Below are 19,163 nucleotides of genomic sequence, written 5' to 3' on the forward strand. Positions count from 1 at the left end.
CCTAAAGAAACCTTTAATCTTCCTGGACTATTTCAAGTGTGTTTTATAGTGATGGGAAGTGGATTAACATGTAGAGTTAGCAGTGGTATATCCCAAAGGGTAGCTCCATGCCTCTCACCATGATCTAAGCCTGCAAATAAGACAGGAGCTTTGTGCAAGGTGACAAATATGGGTCCAGTTGCAATTTTTTACACATAGACCTCCAGTTAGACCAGCACCATTTGTTGAAGATGCTATCCTTTTTCCATTGAATGGATTTGGCTTCTTTGTCAAAAATCAAGTGACCATATGTGTGTGGATTCATATCTGGGTCTTTGATTCAATTCCACTGATCAACCAGCCTGTTGCTGTGCCAGTACCATGCTGTTTTAATTACTATTGCTTTGTAGTATAGTTTGAGATCAGGTATGGAGATTCCTCCGGAGCACCTTTTATTGTACAAGATTGTTTTAGCTATTCTGGGTTTTTTGTTTTTCCATATGAAGTTCAGAATTGAACTTTCAATGTCTTTAAAAAATTGTGTAGGTATTTTGATAGGGATTGCATTGAATCTGTAGATTGCTTTTGGTCAGAACATTCTCCACAGTTGAGTGGAGAGTGGGATATGACTTTCTCACGTACTCTGGTGCCTCACATTTGACCATGTCCCCTGGAGGGGGAGACCTGGTGGCACTCAGAAGAAGGACAGCAGGTTACCAAGAAGAGACTTGATACCCTATGAGCAGATACAGGGGGAGGTAATCCCCCTCAGGAACAGTCATAGGGGAGGGGAATAAGGGGAAAATGGGAGGGAGGGAAGAATGGGAGGACACAAGGGATGGGATAAACATTGAGATGTAACAAGAATAAATTAATAATAAAAAAAAAGATAAAAAAGATAGGAGCGAAGGGGGTGATGGTTGGACACCGGGGTGTGGATTTTAGGCACAAAGGTTTGTAACTGCTGTTCCAATGCACAGGTGCCAGTGACCATTGTCATCATGCCATTAGACGGCTCCAGAGGCTACCGTACCCACCCGATTACTGAGTTTACTCAGGTGAGAATCACGCATGGAGGGGAGGTCTGACCTGAGCTGACAACGCACAACGCAACAGAAAGCTGCCTTACAATTGCCCGTATCCCTGTCGAGGCATCGCCTGCAGCTCAACAGCGACAACTGGAGATGGAGCTGGTCGCCCAGACCCTCACCTGGCACTGCCTCTGGCACATCTTCAGCTCCTGCAGGAGCTTCTGGTTTTCGTCCTGCAACTTGTTCCTGCTCAGGGCTATCTCGCTCACGGCCGACTTCAACTTCTCAATGATGAACTCATCCCGGTGGCTGGCCCCGCAGCCAGGGTCCGACTCGCACACTAGGCGAGGGGGCTCAGGGCTGCTGTCCTCCATGCACGGCTTCTTCCCGTTCAGCTGAGCTTGGTAATTCTGTGCCTGTTTCTGAGAAATATGAGAGCCAGGTAAATCGAGTGAAGAAAATCATATTGAGGCTTCCAAAGAGGCAAAAAAAAAAAAAAAAAAAAAAAAAAAAAAAAAAAAAAAAGAAAAAAGAAAAAATAATAATAATAATAATTAGTAAAGATGTCTTTTAGTATGAAGCATGGCTTGTACAGTGCAGCGTTATGCTTGTGTACAACGTCAGCTTTATGTGCTATGAAGAGAAAATGTATCTGTATAACTTTGGGGCAAAGCTATTCAGCAAGGAAGGAGTCTAGAAGAGGAGAAGTCTTCTTAACCAATAAAGAACATCTAGAAGGCTATAAAAAGAGAAAAAAATATTAATTCAACTACATAATAGTTGAAAAATGCCTCTATAGCAAAGAAATAATAACCTGAAACAGACTGAGGAAAAAACAGTTGCCAACACACAATTGGTTTTAGTAATTCCTAATATGTAAAACACCTATATAGCAGAAGATAAAGTGCGTGACACAAGCAGAAGGCACAGTGTGTGTGTGTGTGTGTGTGTGTGTGTGTGTGTGTGTGTGTGTGTGTGTGTGTGTGATAATGACTGGAGGGAAAGTGGAAAGCGCTACCAAGCACTTGAGGACACGCTCAGCCTTACTGGTGGGGGAGGGGCACATAAAACAAACCACGCGGATGGATGCTACATTTTGGCTTTGTCTTGGTTTCTTGAGCCACAATCCTGTTACGTAGTGCAGGCTGGCCTAAAATCATGACCCTCCTGCCCGTGATCCCCAAACTGCCCAGCAGTGTAAGCTGTGTGACGATACAGCAGCACCCGACTTTCAGACACGGAGGCTAAAGTCATAGTCACAGAGGGCTCGCACACATGGCTGAACTTTCACCCGCCCCACAGTAGTTACACCTCCCTGCCAGGTCACGTTCCCATGCATAGGTGGATTCCGTGCTGGATGGCCAGGATGGGAGGAGTTCACTTCTAGCCTGGTTTTCTAATTTAGACGATAATAATACTTTACCTGAAATTGATTACATTTTTCAGACAGCAACTTTTGTTGAGCATCCAAAGACACCAGGTGAGTCTGATAGAGAATTTCTTGTTTGTCCCATTCCCTCGACTTTGCTCTAAATTCCTTTTAAAACAGAGATGAGAGGATTAAAAAAAAAAAAAAGAAAAAAGAAAGAAGGAAAATAATTATCCACCAAAAGCAATGATCAGGGCTTCTCCTTTGTGTATCTTCATTATGACAAAAAGTCTATTCTTTACCTATTAGGAAAACAAACAAGACAATGCTGGAATTACACACTGATTGTTTGATTACTATAGGCTCAGCTTCCTGCATCTGAACCACTTGGGACTAGGGAGTTGCATTTCAGATTTTGGATTATTTTCTTATTCATAATGAGATGCCTTACTGATGCCATCCAAGTCTAGACACATACTCACCTGTTTCACACACCCTGTGTGCACTCTGCCAAAAAGTGACCTTATGTGCTATGTTTCATATGTCCTGTGTCACCCAAATTACCTATGGTGCTGTGTCACTGCTCAAACAGCCTGGGACTCTGGAGCATTTGGGATTCTCAGATTTTTTCAGACTAGGCAGGCCTAGCCTGGGTATTCTTTGTGGAAATTATAAAAATTTGAGCACACATAGAAATATTAAACATTATTGGAAGCATAGATCTCTCATTACAAAGGGTGAGTACTAACAAGGAAGAGTCAAACAGCCTTTGGCATCAGCTGGCACCTCCTGCCCATTTCTTGGAAGCTTTCCCGTTGATTCTCTACACTCAGTCACTGGGTGTGTTCTCTCGTTACTTAAGAAGCAGAGTCTAGGCGCTGGAGAGACGTCTCAGTGATTGAGAGCGTGCACTGCTCTTGCAGAGGATGACGGTTCAGTTCCAGAATCTGTGCCAGCTTCAGGAGGTCTGCCACCTTTGGCCTCACAGCAGGCACCAGTAGCATCTGTGTACACATACCCTCTCCATAATTAAAAATAAAATAAAATTTAAAAGATGTATATTTATCAAGTTCTAAGAACTCAATATTTGTGCCTCTTCTAACTCCACATGCTGAATGAAGCCTACTGCACACAATAATGAAATTGAAAGCTGGGCCTCTGGGAGGTGACTGAGTTAAGATCCCTGAGCCAGTGGGAGTTGGATTAGTGTCCTTGTAATAACATATTTAGAATGCAGGGATCAGCTTGGGCATGGTTGTGGATGCTGGTCTACATAGCAAGTTCCAGGACAGCCAGAGCTATACAGAGAAACCCTGTCTTGAAAAATTTTAAAAAGAAAGAAAGAAAGAAAGGCAGACAGACAGGGGTCTGTGAGACATCTCATCTGATAAAGCATTCTCTGCAAGTACAAGGACCTGAGTTCAATCCCCACCAGTGTATAAAAGTCCTACATGGTGCATCAGTGCCCATCTGTAATTCCAGTGCTGGGGAGGTGTAGGCAGGAGGATCCTTGGCACAGCCATTCTAGCCAAATGGAGTCTCAAAAACAGAAAAAGTAGGAAGAGGTGAGGAAGACTTCTGATGCTGCCTCTTGACTTCCATGCACGCACATAGTATCCTGACACCCCCCCCCCCAGTGAAAGATAAGCATTTCCTCTCATTTCCCCCCATTCCTGCTGTACAACCAGCAGACAGCTGTCCACGAACCAAGAAGAGGCTGTCATCAGAATCTGACCCTGTTGGCTCTTGGTCAAAGCTTCCTAGCCTCTGTGCTCTGCTACAATAGCCTGAGCTAAGATGCTGGCTTTATTGGCCTCTGGCTTTCAAAGCCATTATGGATAGGGTGAAGCTAAAGTCGGCTCACTTGGGGAACAGAAAACCCATCTTGGGTTTCCTTTAAATATGTCAGTCGAGGAAAAAAACCACCATGGAACTAGCTGGATACAGCATGCTCAATTGCTCACGTGCCCATTAAAGCCATGCAGCGTAGAGCACGGCGGTCCTGTTCATGTACAACAGAACAGTGTAAGCAAAGGGCATGGCTTCAGAGGTGCCCGAGAAGATGCCCCTACATCATACGTCTTCCTGGGCTGGCCTCTGCAGTGTGCCCTTCTGTCCCGGCTTTAGAGGACTACAAGCTGAATGCTCTGCTTACGGCACCTGGTGGAACTCTCATGACTCACCCCTGCCCCACTTTTAAAGGAATATATAGGCCAGGAGCAGCACAGTGTGTAAACAAGCTATTACAGTACAGTAGAACTGCCACATAAAAGCCACGAGGATATTTTTCCCCCCACTATGTTAAGTTGGAGCATGGCCCGTTTGCCTGGAGTGTTTTAAAAATGGCTCCAGGGACTGGGTGGACTATATTGATTCTGAGAATGCAAACTGTATCTTGCTTCGAATGAGAAAAATAGCGCTTTTCATATTTCCTACACAGAAATGATTTTGAAGAATATTTGGGGGAAATTTAATTTTTTAAAAAATATACGAGTCTGTCTCATTTCTCACTTTATTTGTTGAAGTATTTTTAAGGGAACTTTCTGAACTCATGCATTTTCACCCCTAAATGTGTCCCAATCAGTGAAGGAAGTCTGTAAGCTAGCAAGACTTTGTAGTAATTAAAGGCAATCTGAAAGCAAGTGGAGGTAATACAGCTGGGGAAATGTGGGCACACACCTGCCTGTCTACACATATGAAAATACCTTATGATAGGCTCTAGTTATTAGAGTAATAGAAATAGTCCGTTTAGTGCTGTGGACTGATTTTGACACTCAAGGATGTAAAAATCAAGTAGCGAATGAGTTTTCAGCATCAGTGACACATTTACAAAATTAATGTCCAAATAGATGCGGAGGGGTAGTGTTTAAAAAATCAATGCAAGTTAGATTTCAAGAATTTGATTTTAATATTTATGATGATACTGTGAGGAAACCTATTATTTTGTATGCTAACTTTTGGAATTAATGAAAACTTTTTTAATTTAAAGAGAACTCTTGGGGGGAAAATAACAAAAATTGTGATAAGGTTGACTCACAGTAAATATGTTTGATGTTTTTCAGATAGGGGATCAGTGTTGAGGCCAACCTCTTGAACTCAAGGTCTTCTGCCTTAGCCTCCAAAGTGCTGAGATTAGGATTATGACCCACACTCCCATATTAGAACATATCTTTTAGATAATAAAAATACTTATCATCACCTACGTAACAACCACAAGCAATCTTAAAATAAATATTCCCCAACATGCCTTAGGGGGCGACAGTAGCATTAACCTTAGCTCATAAGAACTAAAACAGAAATAGATGAGGTCCAGGGTGGCTAGACAGTGTCACAGAGATATCAGCGGGTACTGTAACAGCCAGGTGCCTTGGGTGATCAGAGGCTTTGCATCCAAGGCTAGGCAGCCAGCAGGATGAATTTAGGAGTATGAGAGTTCCTGGACGTTTGCATGGAGGATGTAGACTTCGGTCCTGTGGGGTCACCCAGCCCTCCAGGGGGATTCTTAGGACTACAGAGTCTCCTCTGGGGGAGCTTAGGTTGAGAGTGGCTCTGGTGATAACTGGAGTATTAGGTTTTTGTTTGTTTGTTAAGAACCCTTCTTCTAACACTGGGAAGCTGTATTTAGTGAAGTGTCAGTGATTCTATAAATCACAAAAGAATCTTAACTTTCTGTTAGAAAAATTTTTGTACTTACATAAAAGTAGATATGATCTTCACCCAGTTTAACTGTCACTACGAGTCTATCTCATCTCTCACTTTATTTGTTGAAGTATTTTAAGGGAACTTTCTGAACTCATGCATTTTCACCCCTGAGTAAGTCAGCTTATATCTAAATACAAATGTGTATGCTTGATCCCGGGTCCTCGCACTTGTGAGACAAACACGTTGCTGATGGAATTGTCCCCAGCCCCATTAGCCTAAAGTGCTGAAGGACAATGGGACTTCTGTGAGGCTAGCACTGCGTAAATATCACAGAGTGAATAAATGAGCAGGGCACGGGATGCTCTGTGCTATAAGCCACTACTGCACCTACGCAGTGTCCCTAGTGATGGCACTATAGCATCAAACATGCTTGGCCCAAAGGAGAACATGCTACATGTTCTAAAACAAGAACAGCCCATCTCATGCGTGTAGTTTCCAGATGGTAGTAAGGAAGCAGCTACGGGTCACTCCTTCCTGTCCCAGCGGCCATCAGCCTCAGTCGCAGCCTGACTTCGATCCTGAACTTGGCAAAAATGTCCAAGCCTACAGAGACTGAGCGATGCATAGAGTCTTTGATGGCTGCTTTCCACAAGTACACTGGGAAGGATGGAAGCAGCTGTCAACTCCCCTTGCCTTCATGGACACAGAGATGGCTGCCTTTTCAAAGAACCAGAAGGACCCTGGAGCCCTGGACCACTTGGGGGAGAAGCTGGACCTCAACAGGATGGGCAGCTAGATTTCCAAGAGGTTCCCAATCTTATTGGTGGCTTAGCTATAGTGTGCCACGAGTCCTACCCTCTAGCCTTCCCGGAAGCATGTCTGTCTCCTTTGCCTTTCAGCCATCAAGGCATCAGCTCCCCCACCATCCGCACCTGCACTGAGCCCACCACACCCACCACCACGTGCAGCCCACACCTGCTAGCAGAAATAAAACAGTGCCGTTTTTCAAAAAAGCAAAAAAAAAAAAAAAAAAAAAAAAAAAAAAAGGCAGCTATGTAAGATGCTTGAAAAGCTTTCAAGTTACACCGTATTTACTTAATACACGTTTGAGTAAGTATAAACATAGCCATGAGGAAGTGTATGTCAGAGTATGTACATGTATGTGGCTCTCCTCCACAAGCCCAAAAGCACCAACCAAACGGAGAGTGGTTGTTCTAACCTTCATGTCAAGAAGGGGTGGGTTCTACAGAGCAGGGGCTTCAGCACCCCTGCGAGGCCAGTGACCCCGGCCGGGAGGCTGGGAGAAGGTGTCAGGATTTCCTTGAATGCTCTTCACTAGATGGAAGGGAATTTATATCTGAAGGACTCTATCTTACTAGCAAGATGTAGACCCCGTGGGGCTTTTGAAGGTGAGGCCTAGGCTTTCTACCAAAATGGCTAGTTCCACGGCTGTGGTCTCAAACTGCGATTCTCTCTGCTTTTACAGAGATTTTGGAGCAGGAATATGAATAAAGAGCAGATAGAATAAGGTGCTAATGTCTGATGAGAGGAAGATAGGACGAAAGGTCAAGGACAGATCCAGCTGGACAACGACAGGGATGGGAAAGGCCAATGTGCCCTAAACTGTCTCTGACCTTGGTCACTGGGAGACACGGGATCACCCTGAGCTCCGCGGAGGGATAAGAGTGAGACTATTGGCTGGGGATGGGCTGCTGGGCTTAGGACCCAAGAATGAAAGGAATAGAATTGGGTAACACAAAGGCTGAGGAAAAAGTGGCCCCCAAGCAGCACTGGCTCCCAGGAGTTCTCGGTGAGATGGGACAACTTAAATGGAGTCACACTATGCGAACAGACAAACAAACAAAACAACAACAACAACAAATACCAACTTGGACTTCAGGCACTGCTCTGAAAACAGTGAGAGGCTCATTGGGATTTAGTACCTAATAGATAAATGGACATCACAAGATGTATTAAGCGTTCAGCTTAACTGATCCCAGTGGTGTCCTTTATTTTCACTCAACAGCTGAAAAGTCTTTGTGCATTTTTTAGCTCCCCCAATACATAGTATGTATTAGAAATCCGAGCTATATTTGGACTCACTAAGTGCCTGAAGCAGAGGGTGCCCTGAGAAGCCATTCTGAGGGCCATGTGCACCTGCAGCAGCAAACCACCTTCAGAACACAGGAACCTAGGTCCCAGTGGCGCTCACCTCTAGTTTCTGGTTCAAACTGCTCAGTTCAAAGGGTATGTCTTCTTTGTTGGGGGCTTCCTTTCGGTGAATTTGGTTTTGTTTCATCTGGTGTAACCTCAGCTTCTCAAAGTTATTGGTTAGTTTAGAAAACTGCAAACGAAAGGAGACAGGCACAGTTACTTCCAGCTGGCCTGCACGATATGCCTTTGCCACACAGCTCTTTGAAATGTAAGACATGATTAGAAAAAGCAGTAAGACTTACACATTCCAGTTAGTGAGGATGGAGCCTGTTATTAAAAACTCAGCTACCGAGCCTGAACGCGGTTCTTCTTCTGTGCATGTAAATCTGGGCCTTCGTTAACTATGCAGCGAGCCGCCGACTCACTTGATGTTCTGCTCAGTTTTGTTTTAATTGTATGTAGGAAGCAAAGCTAACAGTTAAAAAAATACTGCATTTCCTTAGTTTTACTGGATGCCATCTTGTGTTGGCAATTTTACTCTCAACGCAATTGACGGCTCATACTTTCATGTATGTCTAGTACATCTGTAGGTCTGAAGAGATTCCCGAGTGTCTGTTTATTGTCTGTGCTGATTTGTTTTGTGTTGAAAGAAGTAAGGGAGTCGCTGAGCTGCTGCTGCAGACTCTAGGCTCTTCTCCCCTGCTTGTCCCAGCGCATCCTTTAGCATGTAGCAACCCTGGGTGATTGCTGGAGAGCTACTCTCTTCTACGGAGGAGACGTCCCAGCGGCACATCTGCTCCAACGCTCCAGCTTTTCAACTTTCCTGTGTAATCGTATCTGAAGGGAATTCCTTGAACAACTCATTGAGCTGGGTTCTGTTTTTATGTCTCTGACCCTCTTAAATTGGTGTGGTTAGACCATTTTTTTGTTTAATACAGTTATGGATAGGCTCGACTTAAGTTTGGCTTCTTGTGTTTTGTTTGCTGCTTTCCTCTAGCTTGAGGTTTGGTTTTACTGCCTTCTGTTCCCGTGGGTCACAGAGATATTTTTAAGGCTCATAGTGGAGCCTTAAGAATAGAGTCTTGGATGTGTCTCTTCACATCCCTTTCAGCTGTTCCTCCAAGCCTCAGATTATATGCACACATCTTTCTGTACTCTGTTCTCTGTTTGTCTGTCTGCACCATTACTATGTCTGGGATGGATGAAGAAGCCCAAACAAATCCCAGTGAGCTCCCCTGTATTGGTTTTCAAGCTCCCTAAGCCATCTGTCTCTTCTTCCTACTTTCTACCACGTTCATGAACTGGCTTACGATGTCCAGGGCTTTGGACAGTGCTTAGGAGGATAGAGAAACACACAGCTTCACCACCTCTCCTGACATATCCACCTGGCTGTCATTCAGATTTGTAGGAAAAAAAAAAAAAAAAAAAAAAAAAGGCAAGATTGATTGCCATAGGTTTTAGGTGCTTCTGGTCTCAACTCAGAAAACTGTATGAAATTTCACAATACAAGCTTCCCTCGACTGGCATATACCTGAGTTGCAGACAAAATGTAGACAGCTAATCTGAAACATTTTCCAATGTTTCCTATTCTATTCTTAATAGTTGAATCCCCGTCGACTCTGCCTACATCCAAGCTTGCCCATTTTTAGGCAGAATTCTGTCTGTGGTAGAGAGTTGACGGCCAAACTCTGCCAAGACAGAGTAAGCAAGTCCTCAACAGTTCCTGCCTCACAAGTATGTCTGTCAGATATATTGGGCCAGAAAGCTGAAGAAGATGCTCCAACGTTATAGAGAGTGTTGGGTGACTATTCAGGTAGCAAACTGTCTCTGTCGTTTTCTCATTGGGAAGCTGCTAACCTGCATTTCCTGTTCACTCAGGTAATTAATTTTATTCCTTCTCAAGTCTCTGATGGGGTTGAAGACCAGATAGTTTAGTTTTATAATTAAGGTTAGTTGTTTCGGGGTTAAGATGTTTTTAGGCCTAGATAGGTGTTTTAAGTTGATAATGATGAGATATGATAGATATTGATTTACATTCAGAATTTTAGATGCACCAAGATAGGAAAGATGTTTTCTTCAAGGTTGCCAAATACAAATAGCCAAAATACTATGAATGTAACATTTATATAATTCCTAATTGTTTTATGGTTCTTTTTGCTGTAGGTAGTTTATTGTATATATGTGTAATAATATAAATGTATATGTAAAACATTTAATCAAAAACTAAAAACTAAAAACAAAACAAAACAAAAAGGTACTTAGGGAGGAGCATTGAGTACTCCAAACTCCTTTAACTAGGATATTACATATGCAATTTTTGTTTTCCAAGAAAAGTTGGTGGTAGGAGTTCACCATCAAATCCCCTACTGTGACTCTATCCTAGGCTACCCAGCAGCTGCTGGGCCTACTTTTCTGAGGCGATTCCTGCCCTCTGAGACATCTGTGGTTGGAGGCGAGGAGAGCCTAGTGGGGGGCTGAATTGATGGGTAACAAAGACATCGGCGTTTGCAGAGGCGTCACCATTTATGAACAGCCCAACAGGAGCAAGATCAACTTGGTACTTTCAGCTACTTACTTTATAGTAGCAAACACCCAAATTTTGGAAGAAAGCTTATCCTTATTAGGAAATAACCACAGAGGAGAATTTTGGGTTTTGTTGTTCTCATAAGTAATAATTAAAAGAAACCGCCTTTGGGGAAACAAAGTCATCTGTCTAGTACCCTGTCTCAGTGAAGGCAGGGCAGATGGTATCCAAGCTGACAGTCTATGAAGAGGGACAAATCAGGGCACAGAAAATAATTAAAGTCAGAGATAAATGTGCAATTAAGACTCAAGAACATTTGCTTCTATGTAAAATAATTTGTTAAAAAATTAACACAATCTTATAGGTTAAAAGAGGCATCAAAATATCTAATGTTACATTTAACAGACTCTCTTACTTGAGCTTTTAGACTTTGTAACTGTCCTTCATAGTTCTGAGTCATTACGAAGTTACATTTTTCTAGACTGTCCAACTTCTGTCGAAGTAACCCCACCTGCATTAAGAACAAACTTTAAATTAGCTTTTTTTTTTTTTTTTGGAATTTTACCTTAAAACAAACAAACAAACAAACAAACAAACAAACAAAAAACCAACCAGAAAATGTGCAAAAAAGAAGTGCAATTCAAGAAAAACTGCTTCATTGAGCCAAGAGTAAATATTTGTCCTATAGTTCTTTGTTGTTGTTTTGTTTTCGAGACAGGGTTTCTCTGTGTAGCCTTGGCTGTCCTGGACTTGCTTTATAGACCAGGCTGGCCTCGAACTCACAGCGATCCACCTGTCTCTGCCTCCCAAGTGCTGGGATTAAAGGCGTGCGCCACCAACGCCCGGCTTGGTTCTATAGTTCTTAAAATGGCACTAAGAACTGAATTCACAGAAGCCCAATGTTGCTGGCCCTGCCCACTGCCTATGAATTAGGACAGTACAGAAATGTGTCTGATGAGAGACCCTTGGAGCTGTCGAATTTTAAATTAAGATTTAGAATTTCCTCTGTATTATCAGCTTGGGAGGCTGTACCATTGTAACTCACGGGAAACGTCTGCTAACGTAACACAAAGGTTAGGCTCCCTTCCTTAGCACTCCAGTGGCTCTATGGATAAGCGTTGCGTTTTGTAAGAACTAACATATTAATGGGAAAATGTTATATGGGAAATTTAATGGGAAAATTAATGGGGAAACATGTTTAAAAACATGTTTAAGAACACTTTTTAAGAATCTAGACTATTCTCTTTAAATGTAGACAAGGCACCTGCTTACATATCTGTTTGTGTCATTGAAGATCCTTGCACATGCCAGGACTAGTGGACCTGCCTTTCCTGCACAGGGAAGCCAGAACCAACAGCCACATCCACCTGCAAAGCACTGACAGCCTCAGCTTTGCCGAAACCAAGTTTCATCCAGAAGCCAACAGAGCTGGAAAGCGGCCGATGAAAATGTCTGTGATAACGTGCGATACCTGACTGGAGAGCTTTCCCCTCTATCCCTCTCCCAGAGTCCAGACATGTAAGTCTGTGTGTGCTCTTCCTCGAACCCCAAGGCTTGGGTACCCCCACATTCTCCTGTGGGCACCAGCCCAGCAGTGAGCAGCTATGGAATAGAAGGAAGCCTTCCTAAGTGGGCACTGCACACACACACACACACACACACTCACACACACACACACACTCACAGACACACACACACACACACACACACACACACCCATGCTCACATATACGTACACGCTCACCACTGTACTCTTCTTTGGCAATTTACTCGCAACATGCTTTTTCACAAAATGTTTTCTAGCAGATGAGAAGAAGCAAACAGTCCTAAGCTCTGTTGAACAAAGGCAGTTTTGGTCACCATATCAGCTACTAGTCAAAAACATTTTTACCTTTGTTTCTGAACAGTATTATTACACATGTATCTTTTAAAAAAAGATTTACTTATTTATTATGTATACAGTACTATGCCCGCATGTGTGCCTGTACACCAGAAGAGGGCACCAGATCTCATTATAGATGGTTGTGAGCCATCAGGTGGTTGCTGGGAATTGAACTTAGGACGTTCAGAAGAAGAGACGCAACTCTTAACCTCTGAGCCATCTCTCCAGCCCTACACATGTATCGTAAATGTCTGTTTACAGTTATTGGCAGCACTGATGTACTAAGTCTGTCACCATCAGTAAACACCTGCTTTGGTTTAGTCTCTGCACCTATCTGATAGCAGCATACATTTAACGCCGTATTTGCTGACCGAAGTGTAAGTGACAAATGACTTTGGAGCATGAACACTTCACTGGCATGTGTGCTCAGCAGTACCTCCTGGCCTTTCTGGTCCAAGCAAGTCTGGGCATTGGCCAACTCTTGATCCCGAAGGTCCAACCGTGTCTCTAAAGCGCGCATCTTTCTCTCCCAGTCCAGCTTCTTGTTGCTTACCATGATGTCGATTTGTTCCATCAGTTCCTGAAGCTCAGCCTCACAAGGGGAAGCTCTGATAAATGCAGAGAAGGGAGAGAGTTTCAGAAGAGGAAGATGGGGCGGGAGGGGGTCGTGCAGTAGGAGGTGCAGCTTCACCGCATCCTCAGATGGTTGTTTCAGTAGGAAGAAGCCTCAAGGCCACTGGCTAATTGCTTTAATAAAAAAAAAATGATAATTTTAGATCTGGCAGCATTTGTCTCAGGGTTTCTATTGCTGTGATGAAACGTCATGACTGAAAAACAGGTTGGGGAGGAAAGGGTTCATTCAGCTTACATTTCCACACTGCTGTGCATCACTGAAGGAAGTCAGGACAGGAACTCAAGCAGGGCAGGAACCTGGAGGCAGAGGCCGATGCAGAGGGCATGGAGGGAAGGGTGCTGGTTACTGGCTTGCTCAGCCTGCTTTCTTATATAAGCCAGGACTAAGGAGTAGAATAGCTGGGTCTTGAGGCAGCCTTATTCCCAATTTTCTGAGAAAGCACCAGATTGATTTCCAAAGTGGTTGTACGTGTTTGCACTCCCACCAGCAACCCACATCTTTACCAGCATGTGCTGTCACTTGAGTTTCAACTCCTTGGAATATACCCGAATGATGTTCCACCACACAACACGGACATTTGCTCAACTATGAGCATAGCAGCCTTATTCATAATATCCAGAATCTGGAAACAACCTAGATGTCCCTCAGTCAAAGAATGGATAAAGAAACTGTCGTACATTTACACTATGAAATACTACTCAGCTATTAAAAATAAGGAAATCTTCAAATTTGCAGGCGGATAGATGGAACTAGAAATGATGATCCTGAGTGAGTTAACCCAGACTCAGAAAGATACACATGGTATATACTCACTTATAATTGGATACTAGTCCAACATGGATGTCCTCTGAGCGTCTTCACTTAATGGGGGATCACGACAGATGCTGGGACTTGCTATTGAGACTCCAGGTGAGAGTGGTATGGGAGAATGGGGAGATAGAAGGGCCCAGAGGGTCCAGGAACCCTACAAGAAGACCATCAAAGCCAGTAGATCTGGATCCAGGGGTCCTGCACAAACTGCTGTACCAACCAAGGACAACGCATGCAGTAAACCTAGACCCCCTGTTCAGATCTAGCCAACGAACAGCACATTCTCCATGGTTGTGCAGAGAACGGGGACTGACTCTGCTATGAATGCTGGCGCCCCCTATTTGACCACTTCCCCTTGGTGTGTGTGTGGGGGGGGGGGGGAACTGATGGCACTCAGAGGAAGGGTAAGCAGGCTACCAGGATGAGACCTGATAGGCTGTGATCATATGGTGGGGAAGGAGGTCCCCTTCTGTCACAGACCTAAGGGAGGGGAATAGGATGAAAGAGGGAGGGAGGGGGGAATGGGAAGATACAAGTGAGGGGATAACAATTAGGATATAATCTGAATACATTATTAAAAAAAAGAAGCTAGGATACCAGCCCAGGGACAGCATCGCCAATAATGGGCTGCCCCCCCCAATCTATCACAAATTAAGAAAATGCCTTACAACTGGATCTCATGGCGCCACTTTCTCAATTGAGGTTCTCTCCTTTTGAATGACTGGTTGTATCAAGTTGAAATAAGACTTGCCAGCACAGTGCATCTATACTTCTTTTAAAACTATCTTGTCATCCACCTCTAATCCCAGAACCCAGAAAGTACAGTCCCAGGCACCCAGCCAGGACTCTATAGTGAGTTCCAGACACTTATCTCAAAAACCAAAACAAACAAACAAACAAACAAAACAAAACAAACAAACAACAACAACAAACAAAACCCAGCAACAACAACAACAAAAAAAAAAACTCCACAAAAACAAAACAAAACAGAAACAAAACCACCTCTAACACACAAACACCATCTTTTTTGAGTATGCTAATCCCAGGGCATATAGTAATTCCGAAAAAATTCTGAGCCCTTAAGGATCCAACAAGTGAAAACAGGCACACACCGATGACCATCAGAACTGACAGGCACACTGGGACACCAGTCAAGCCCAGGGACTCAAGGCATCTGTAGAAGGGTTGGACAGAGGTCACAGCTTCCCTCCTGTGGAGTTGTGTGTACTAGGCAGTGAAACCAGGTCCTTTGGCCTACAATCTATGGCACTGACCACATTAACCCAAGTCCTGTGTTTCCAGAATCATCCAGACCATTTGAGCAATGCCATCTCTCTTGTTTCTCCAGAAGACTTGACATTAGAGAGCGGTAAGTACAAATTACCTCTTATGGTAGTCCTGGACTAAGGCTTTTCAACTTTTATTTGAAACTTAAACCCAATAAATGCAAGTATGTCAATTCTTCCGTAGAGAGCACGGCTAAGCTCTAGTTGGAATCACGCTGCTGCGAAGAAAAGAGCCATGACCTTACATTTTCACATTTTTCATAACTACTTGTATCAGTCGCTAGTGTAAATAAGATTTATTTTTTCTGTCAGTGTAGGCTCTGAGAAAAAAGAGCTGCTGATTTCAACAGACGTTTTATTCTGGAAAGTAGAAAAGTCAGTTCTATAGACAATTGCTACTGAGGAGTGAGGCTACCACTGTTAGCACCTGATCGTGTGGTTCGCAGGCCGTTGGCTCTGTTTCACAGAGCGGAAGTGCAGGCTAGAGGGTCAGCACCCCCTGGCGGGGTCGCATGTCAGCTATTTATATCACAACTCATAACTAGCAAATTACAGGTATGAAGTAGTTACAAAATAATTTTGTGCTTAGGGGTCGCCACAAGATGATGGAGGTCGAGAGCCTGAGAAGTCGAGTGAGGCCAGGGACTGGCTCGTTTGCACATAAAGCAGAAAGGTATGAACATGTGTATTTTGCTGAGAAAAGAAGTGCAAGTTTAAGACTGCAGTTCCAGTAAACTTTAAAAGAGTGGGGGCTGGAGAGATGGCTCAGCGGTTAAGAGCACTGACTGCTCATCCAGAGGTCCTGAGTTCAATTCCCAGCAACCACATGCTGGCTCATAATCATCTATAATGTGATCTAATGCCCCTTTCTGTCATGCAGGCAAGCACTGTATACATAATAAATAAATAAATCTTTAAAAATATTTTCATAAATTAAAAAAAATTACAACAGTGGTGGCTTCGTCCCTTCAGATAGCTCAGCAGGGGTGTTCATATTCTCATTTCTTCCTTCAGTCACACCCCAGCTATGCTACACTAAGGATTTTTCTTTACTTCTTCTTATGGATCCTTTCAACCCCCTCCCCCAAATAGGAATTATTGTATCTCCATTTTAGAAGAGTTGACCAAGGAACCAAAAAGAGACGAGAAAGTCATCAGATTTAGACTTGGAGCCATGAGCTTTGGGGACTGGGTGGGCTGTGTCTGCTTAAGGCATGCAAACCCAGTGTTTACCTTAGGGTTTATCTGTAGTAACAATTCATGAGAGAAGGTTCTGGGGTCAGCCTAGACCCTTCCGCATGAATGTGAGAGGTCAGAAGGGAGAGGGCGAGCAGGCCCTCATGGTGATGGAATAGTGTGGGATTAAACATCTGGAGAAAGAGAGAAGGGAACAGGAAGCTGATGACATCAGCGGTGGAGGGAGCAGCACAAGGCAGCTGTGGGCGGGTGCAGCATGGGAGGATGCCTTTGCGGTTGGTCACAGTGACGGCATGGGCTGAAGCCAGCTTCTCAGCTGTGCTGTCTGAGCTTTGACATTGTATCGCGCGCGCGCGCGTGTGTGTGTGTGTGTGTGTGTGTGTGTGTGTGTGTACTCTGGATATTAACCTCTTGTCAGATAAGTAATTTGCAAATACACTTACATGTTGTGTTGGCTGTCATCTCTGGTCTATTGGCTGTCTCTTCTGTCAGTTGTCATCTGTGCTCTGTTGATTGCTTCATTTGCTAGGAAGAACCTTTTTAGTTTTATGGAATCTCGTTGGTTAATATTTGGTTTTGCATTCTGTGTTGTGTTCATGGTTCTATAAAAAATATCACTGCCAAGGTCAAGGACCCCAAATTTTTTCCTATGTCTCTTTCTAGTAGTTTTCAAGTTTTGGGTCTTGCATTTCAGACTTTAATCCATTTTTAGTTGCTGTTTGTATTTGGTGAGGTGTAGATTCTTTTTTATGTGCACATCAGCTTCCCTGGCAGTCTACTGAAAGGATTATCCCTTCCCTGTGTTTCTAGCAACTTGTAAAATCTCAAATGGCCGTAAACTCATGGGGTCATTTCTGGGCTTTGTTCCACATCGCTGGTCTGCATATCGGTCTTTGTGCTGATGCCATGTATGACTGAATGCTACTGTGTCCTGAGATATGACGACTTGGGTTGTTCTTTCTGCTCAAGACTGCTTTGCCTATCTGAGGTCTCACCACAGTGAGAACAGCTATTATCAAAGGACAAAGAGCAAATGGTAAGATGCCGGAAAAGGAGCCTTTATGCAGTGTTGGTGGGCATGTCAATTAATGTCGCCATTATGGAAGTTTCTAGAAGCAGAGTAGACCTCCTATATGATACAGGGATCTCACTGAAGGTTTTATACCTGAGGTGAATTAAATTTACATATTGAGAAAGCACTCACAACTCAAATTTATTGCCACTTACAAGAGCCATGACATAGACCCAAACCAAATGTCTACCAGCAGATGGCAAAGAGAATATGGCACAAACAATGTAGAATACTATTCATCCATTAAAACTACGCAGTCCTGACATCCGTGACAGCATAGTGGGAGCTGGGGGACATTTAGGAAGTGAAGTAAGCCCTCACAGCCAGCCAGACACCCAGCATCTACTCAGGTAGACTTGGAGCAGCTGTTCTCATACATGTTGACAGCATGGGCATTACCAGACTGGACAGAGGGAGAGAGGACGAGAGACACGGGACTGTTGACAGGAGTATGTTCCGGTGCCCCATGGCACAGCACACTGAATACAGTCAATGGCAAACACCACACATCTTAAAGTGTTTAGGACAGACTAGCCAATGCATTTGTCAGTAAGAAATGACAGAAGTGACGAGCGATGCTGGTCACCTGCTTTGCTCACTCTACCTTGTGTGTACACGACTCAGTCCCTCACACTGTGCCTGGGTCTATAAAAATGCTGCTTAAATAATAAATAAAAATGGCGTTCACAGAAGACATCTGGAGGCATCTGGCTGTGACCAGGGCCATGCAGCAGTAGCCGGATCCTCCTCTCAAAGACCTTGGAAACACAGACTTCTGTTGGGGTTTCTTTGTGTTGTTACTTGTTTGACTGTGTCTCAGTCTCTTGCTCAGGCTGCCCCAGAACTCAGGATATAGCTCAAGATGGCCTCAAAGTGTTGGCAACCTTTTTGCCTCAGCCTCTGGAATCCCAGGACTACAGGCTTGAGCTACAATGCTGATTTTTCATGTTCTGATTCTTAAAAAGACAGCCCGACAGCATCAGGCCAACAGCTGTGCTGGCCGACTGACATTATCTAAACATGGCAGCTTTGGAAGTGTAGAAAGCACATCAATAGTAACTACTGCAGGGCTGAGCTGGAGGTGGGTATTGAGGCATGCTACCAAACATTGGTCTGGAGCTTTGGAGAGAGAAAAGGCAGCTCCTCATATAAATAAGGAGAGCATCTAGGAGAAAGGAGACAGGGAGAGACAAGAGAGAGTGTGTTTCTTTAAGAGAAATGGAATCAACTGCAAGTGAGTCTTCAAGAATGGTAAGGAATCTTAGGAGGCCTTACCTTTGTCAAAATCTTCCCCCCCACCTCAGGTTTTTGAGACAGGATTTCTCTATGTAGCCTTGGATATCCAAAGATCTCATTCTGTAGACTATGCTGGCCTTGAAATTACAGAAATCCATTGGCTAGATCTGGGCTGGATGGGGAGGCCTGGTGGCACTCAGAGGAAGGATAGCAGGCTACCAAGAAGAGACTTGATACCCTATGAGCATATAAAGGGGGAGGAAGTCCCCTTTAGTCACAGTTATAGGGGAAGGGAGTAAGAGGAAAATGGAAGGGAGGGAGGAATGGGAGGATACAAGGGATGGGAT

The 19,163-nt window shown here is 43.9% G+C and overlaps 1 protein-coding gene across 1 annotated transcript in view; it reads right to left on the minus strand.

Moving 5' to 3' along the window:
• The window catches only part of Deup1 (deuterosome assembly protein 1), a 63,026-nt gene that overhangs the window by 37,754 nt on the left and 6,109 nt on the right, over window positions 1–19,163 (minus strand). The window contains exons 2-6 of the mRNA XM_051155765.1: window positions 13,018–13,189; window positions 11,115–11,210; window positions 8,234–8,365; window positions 2,434–2,547; window positions 1,190–1,432 (exon numbers count right to left, since the gene is read on the minus strand). Coding sequence (XP_051011722.1) covers window positions 1,190–1,432; window positions 2,434–2,547; window positions 8,234–8,365; window positions 11,115–11,210; window positions 13,018–13,189 — 757 coding nt within the window. The remainder of the gene's footprint in view (window positions 1–1,189; window positions 1,433–2,433; window positions 2,548–8,233; window positions 8,366–11,114; window positions 11,211–13,017; window positions 13,190–19,163) is intronic.

The sequence above is a fragment of the Acomys russatus genome, chromosome 14, assembly GCF_903995435.1.
Source record: "Acomys russatus chromosome 14, mAcoRus1.1, whole genome shotgun sequence".
NCBI classification, from domain to species: Eukaryota; Metazoa; Chordata; class Mammalia; order Rodentia; family Muridae; genus Acomys; species Acomys russatus.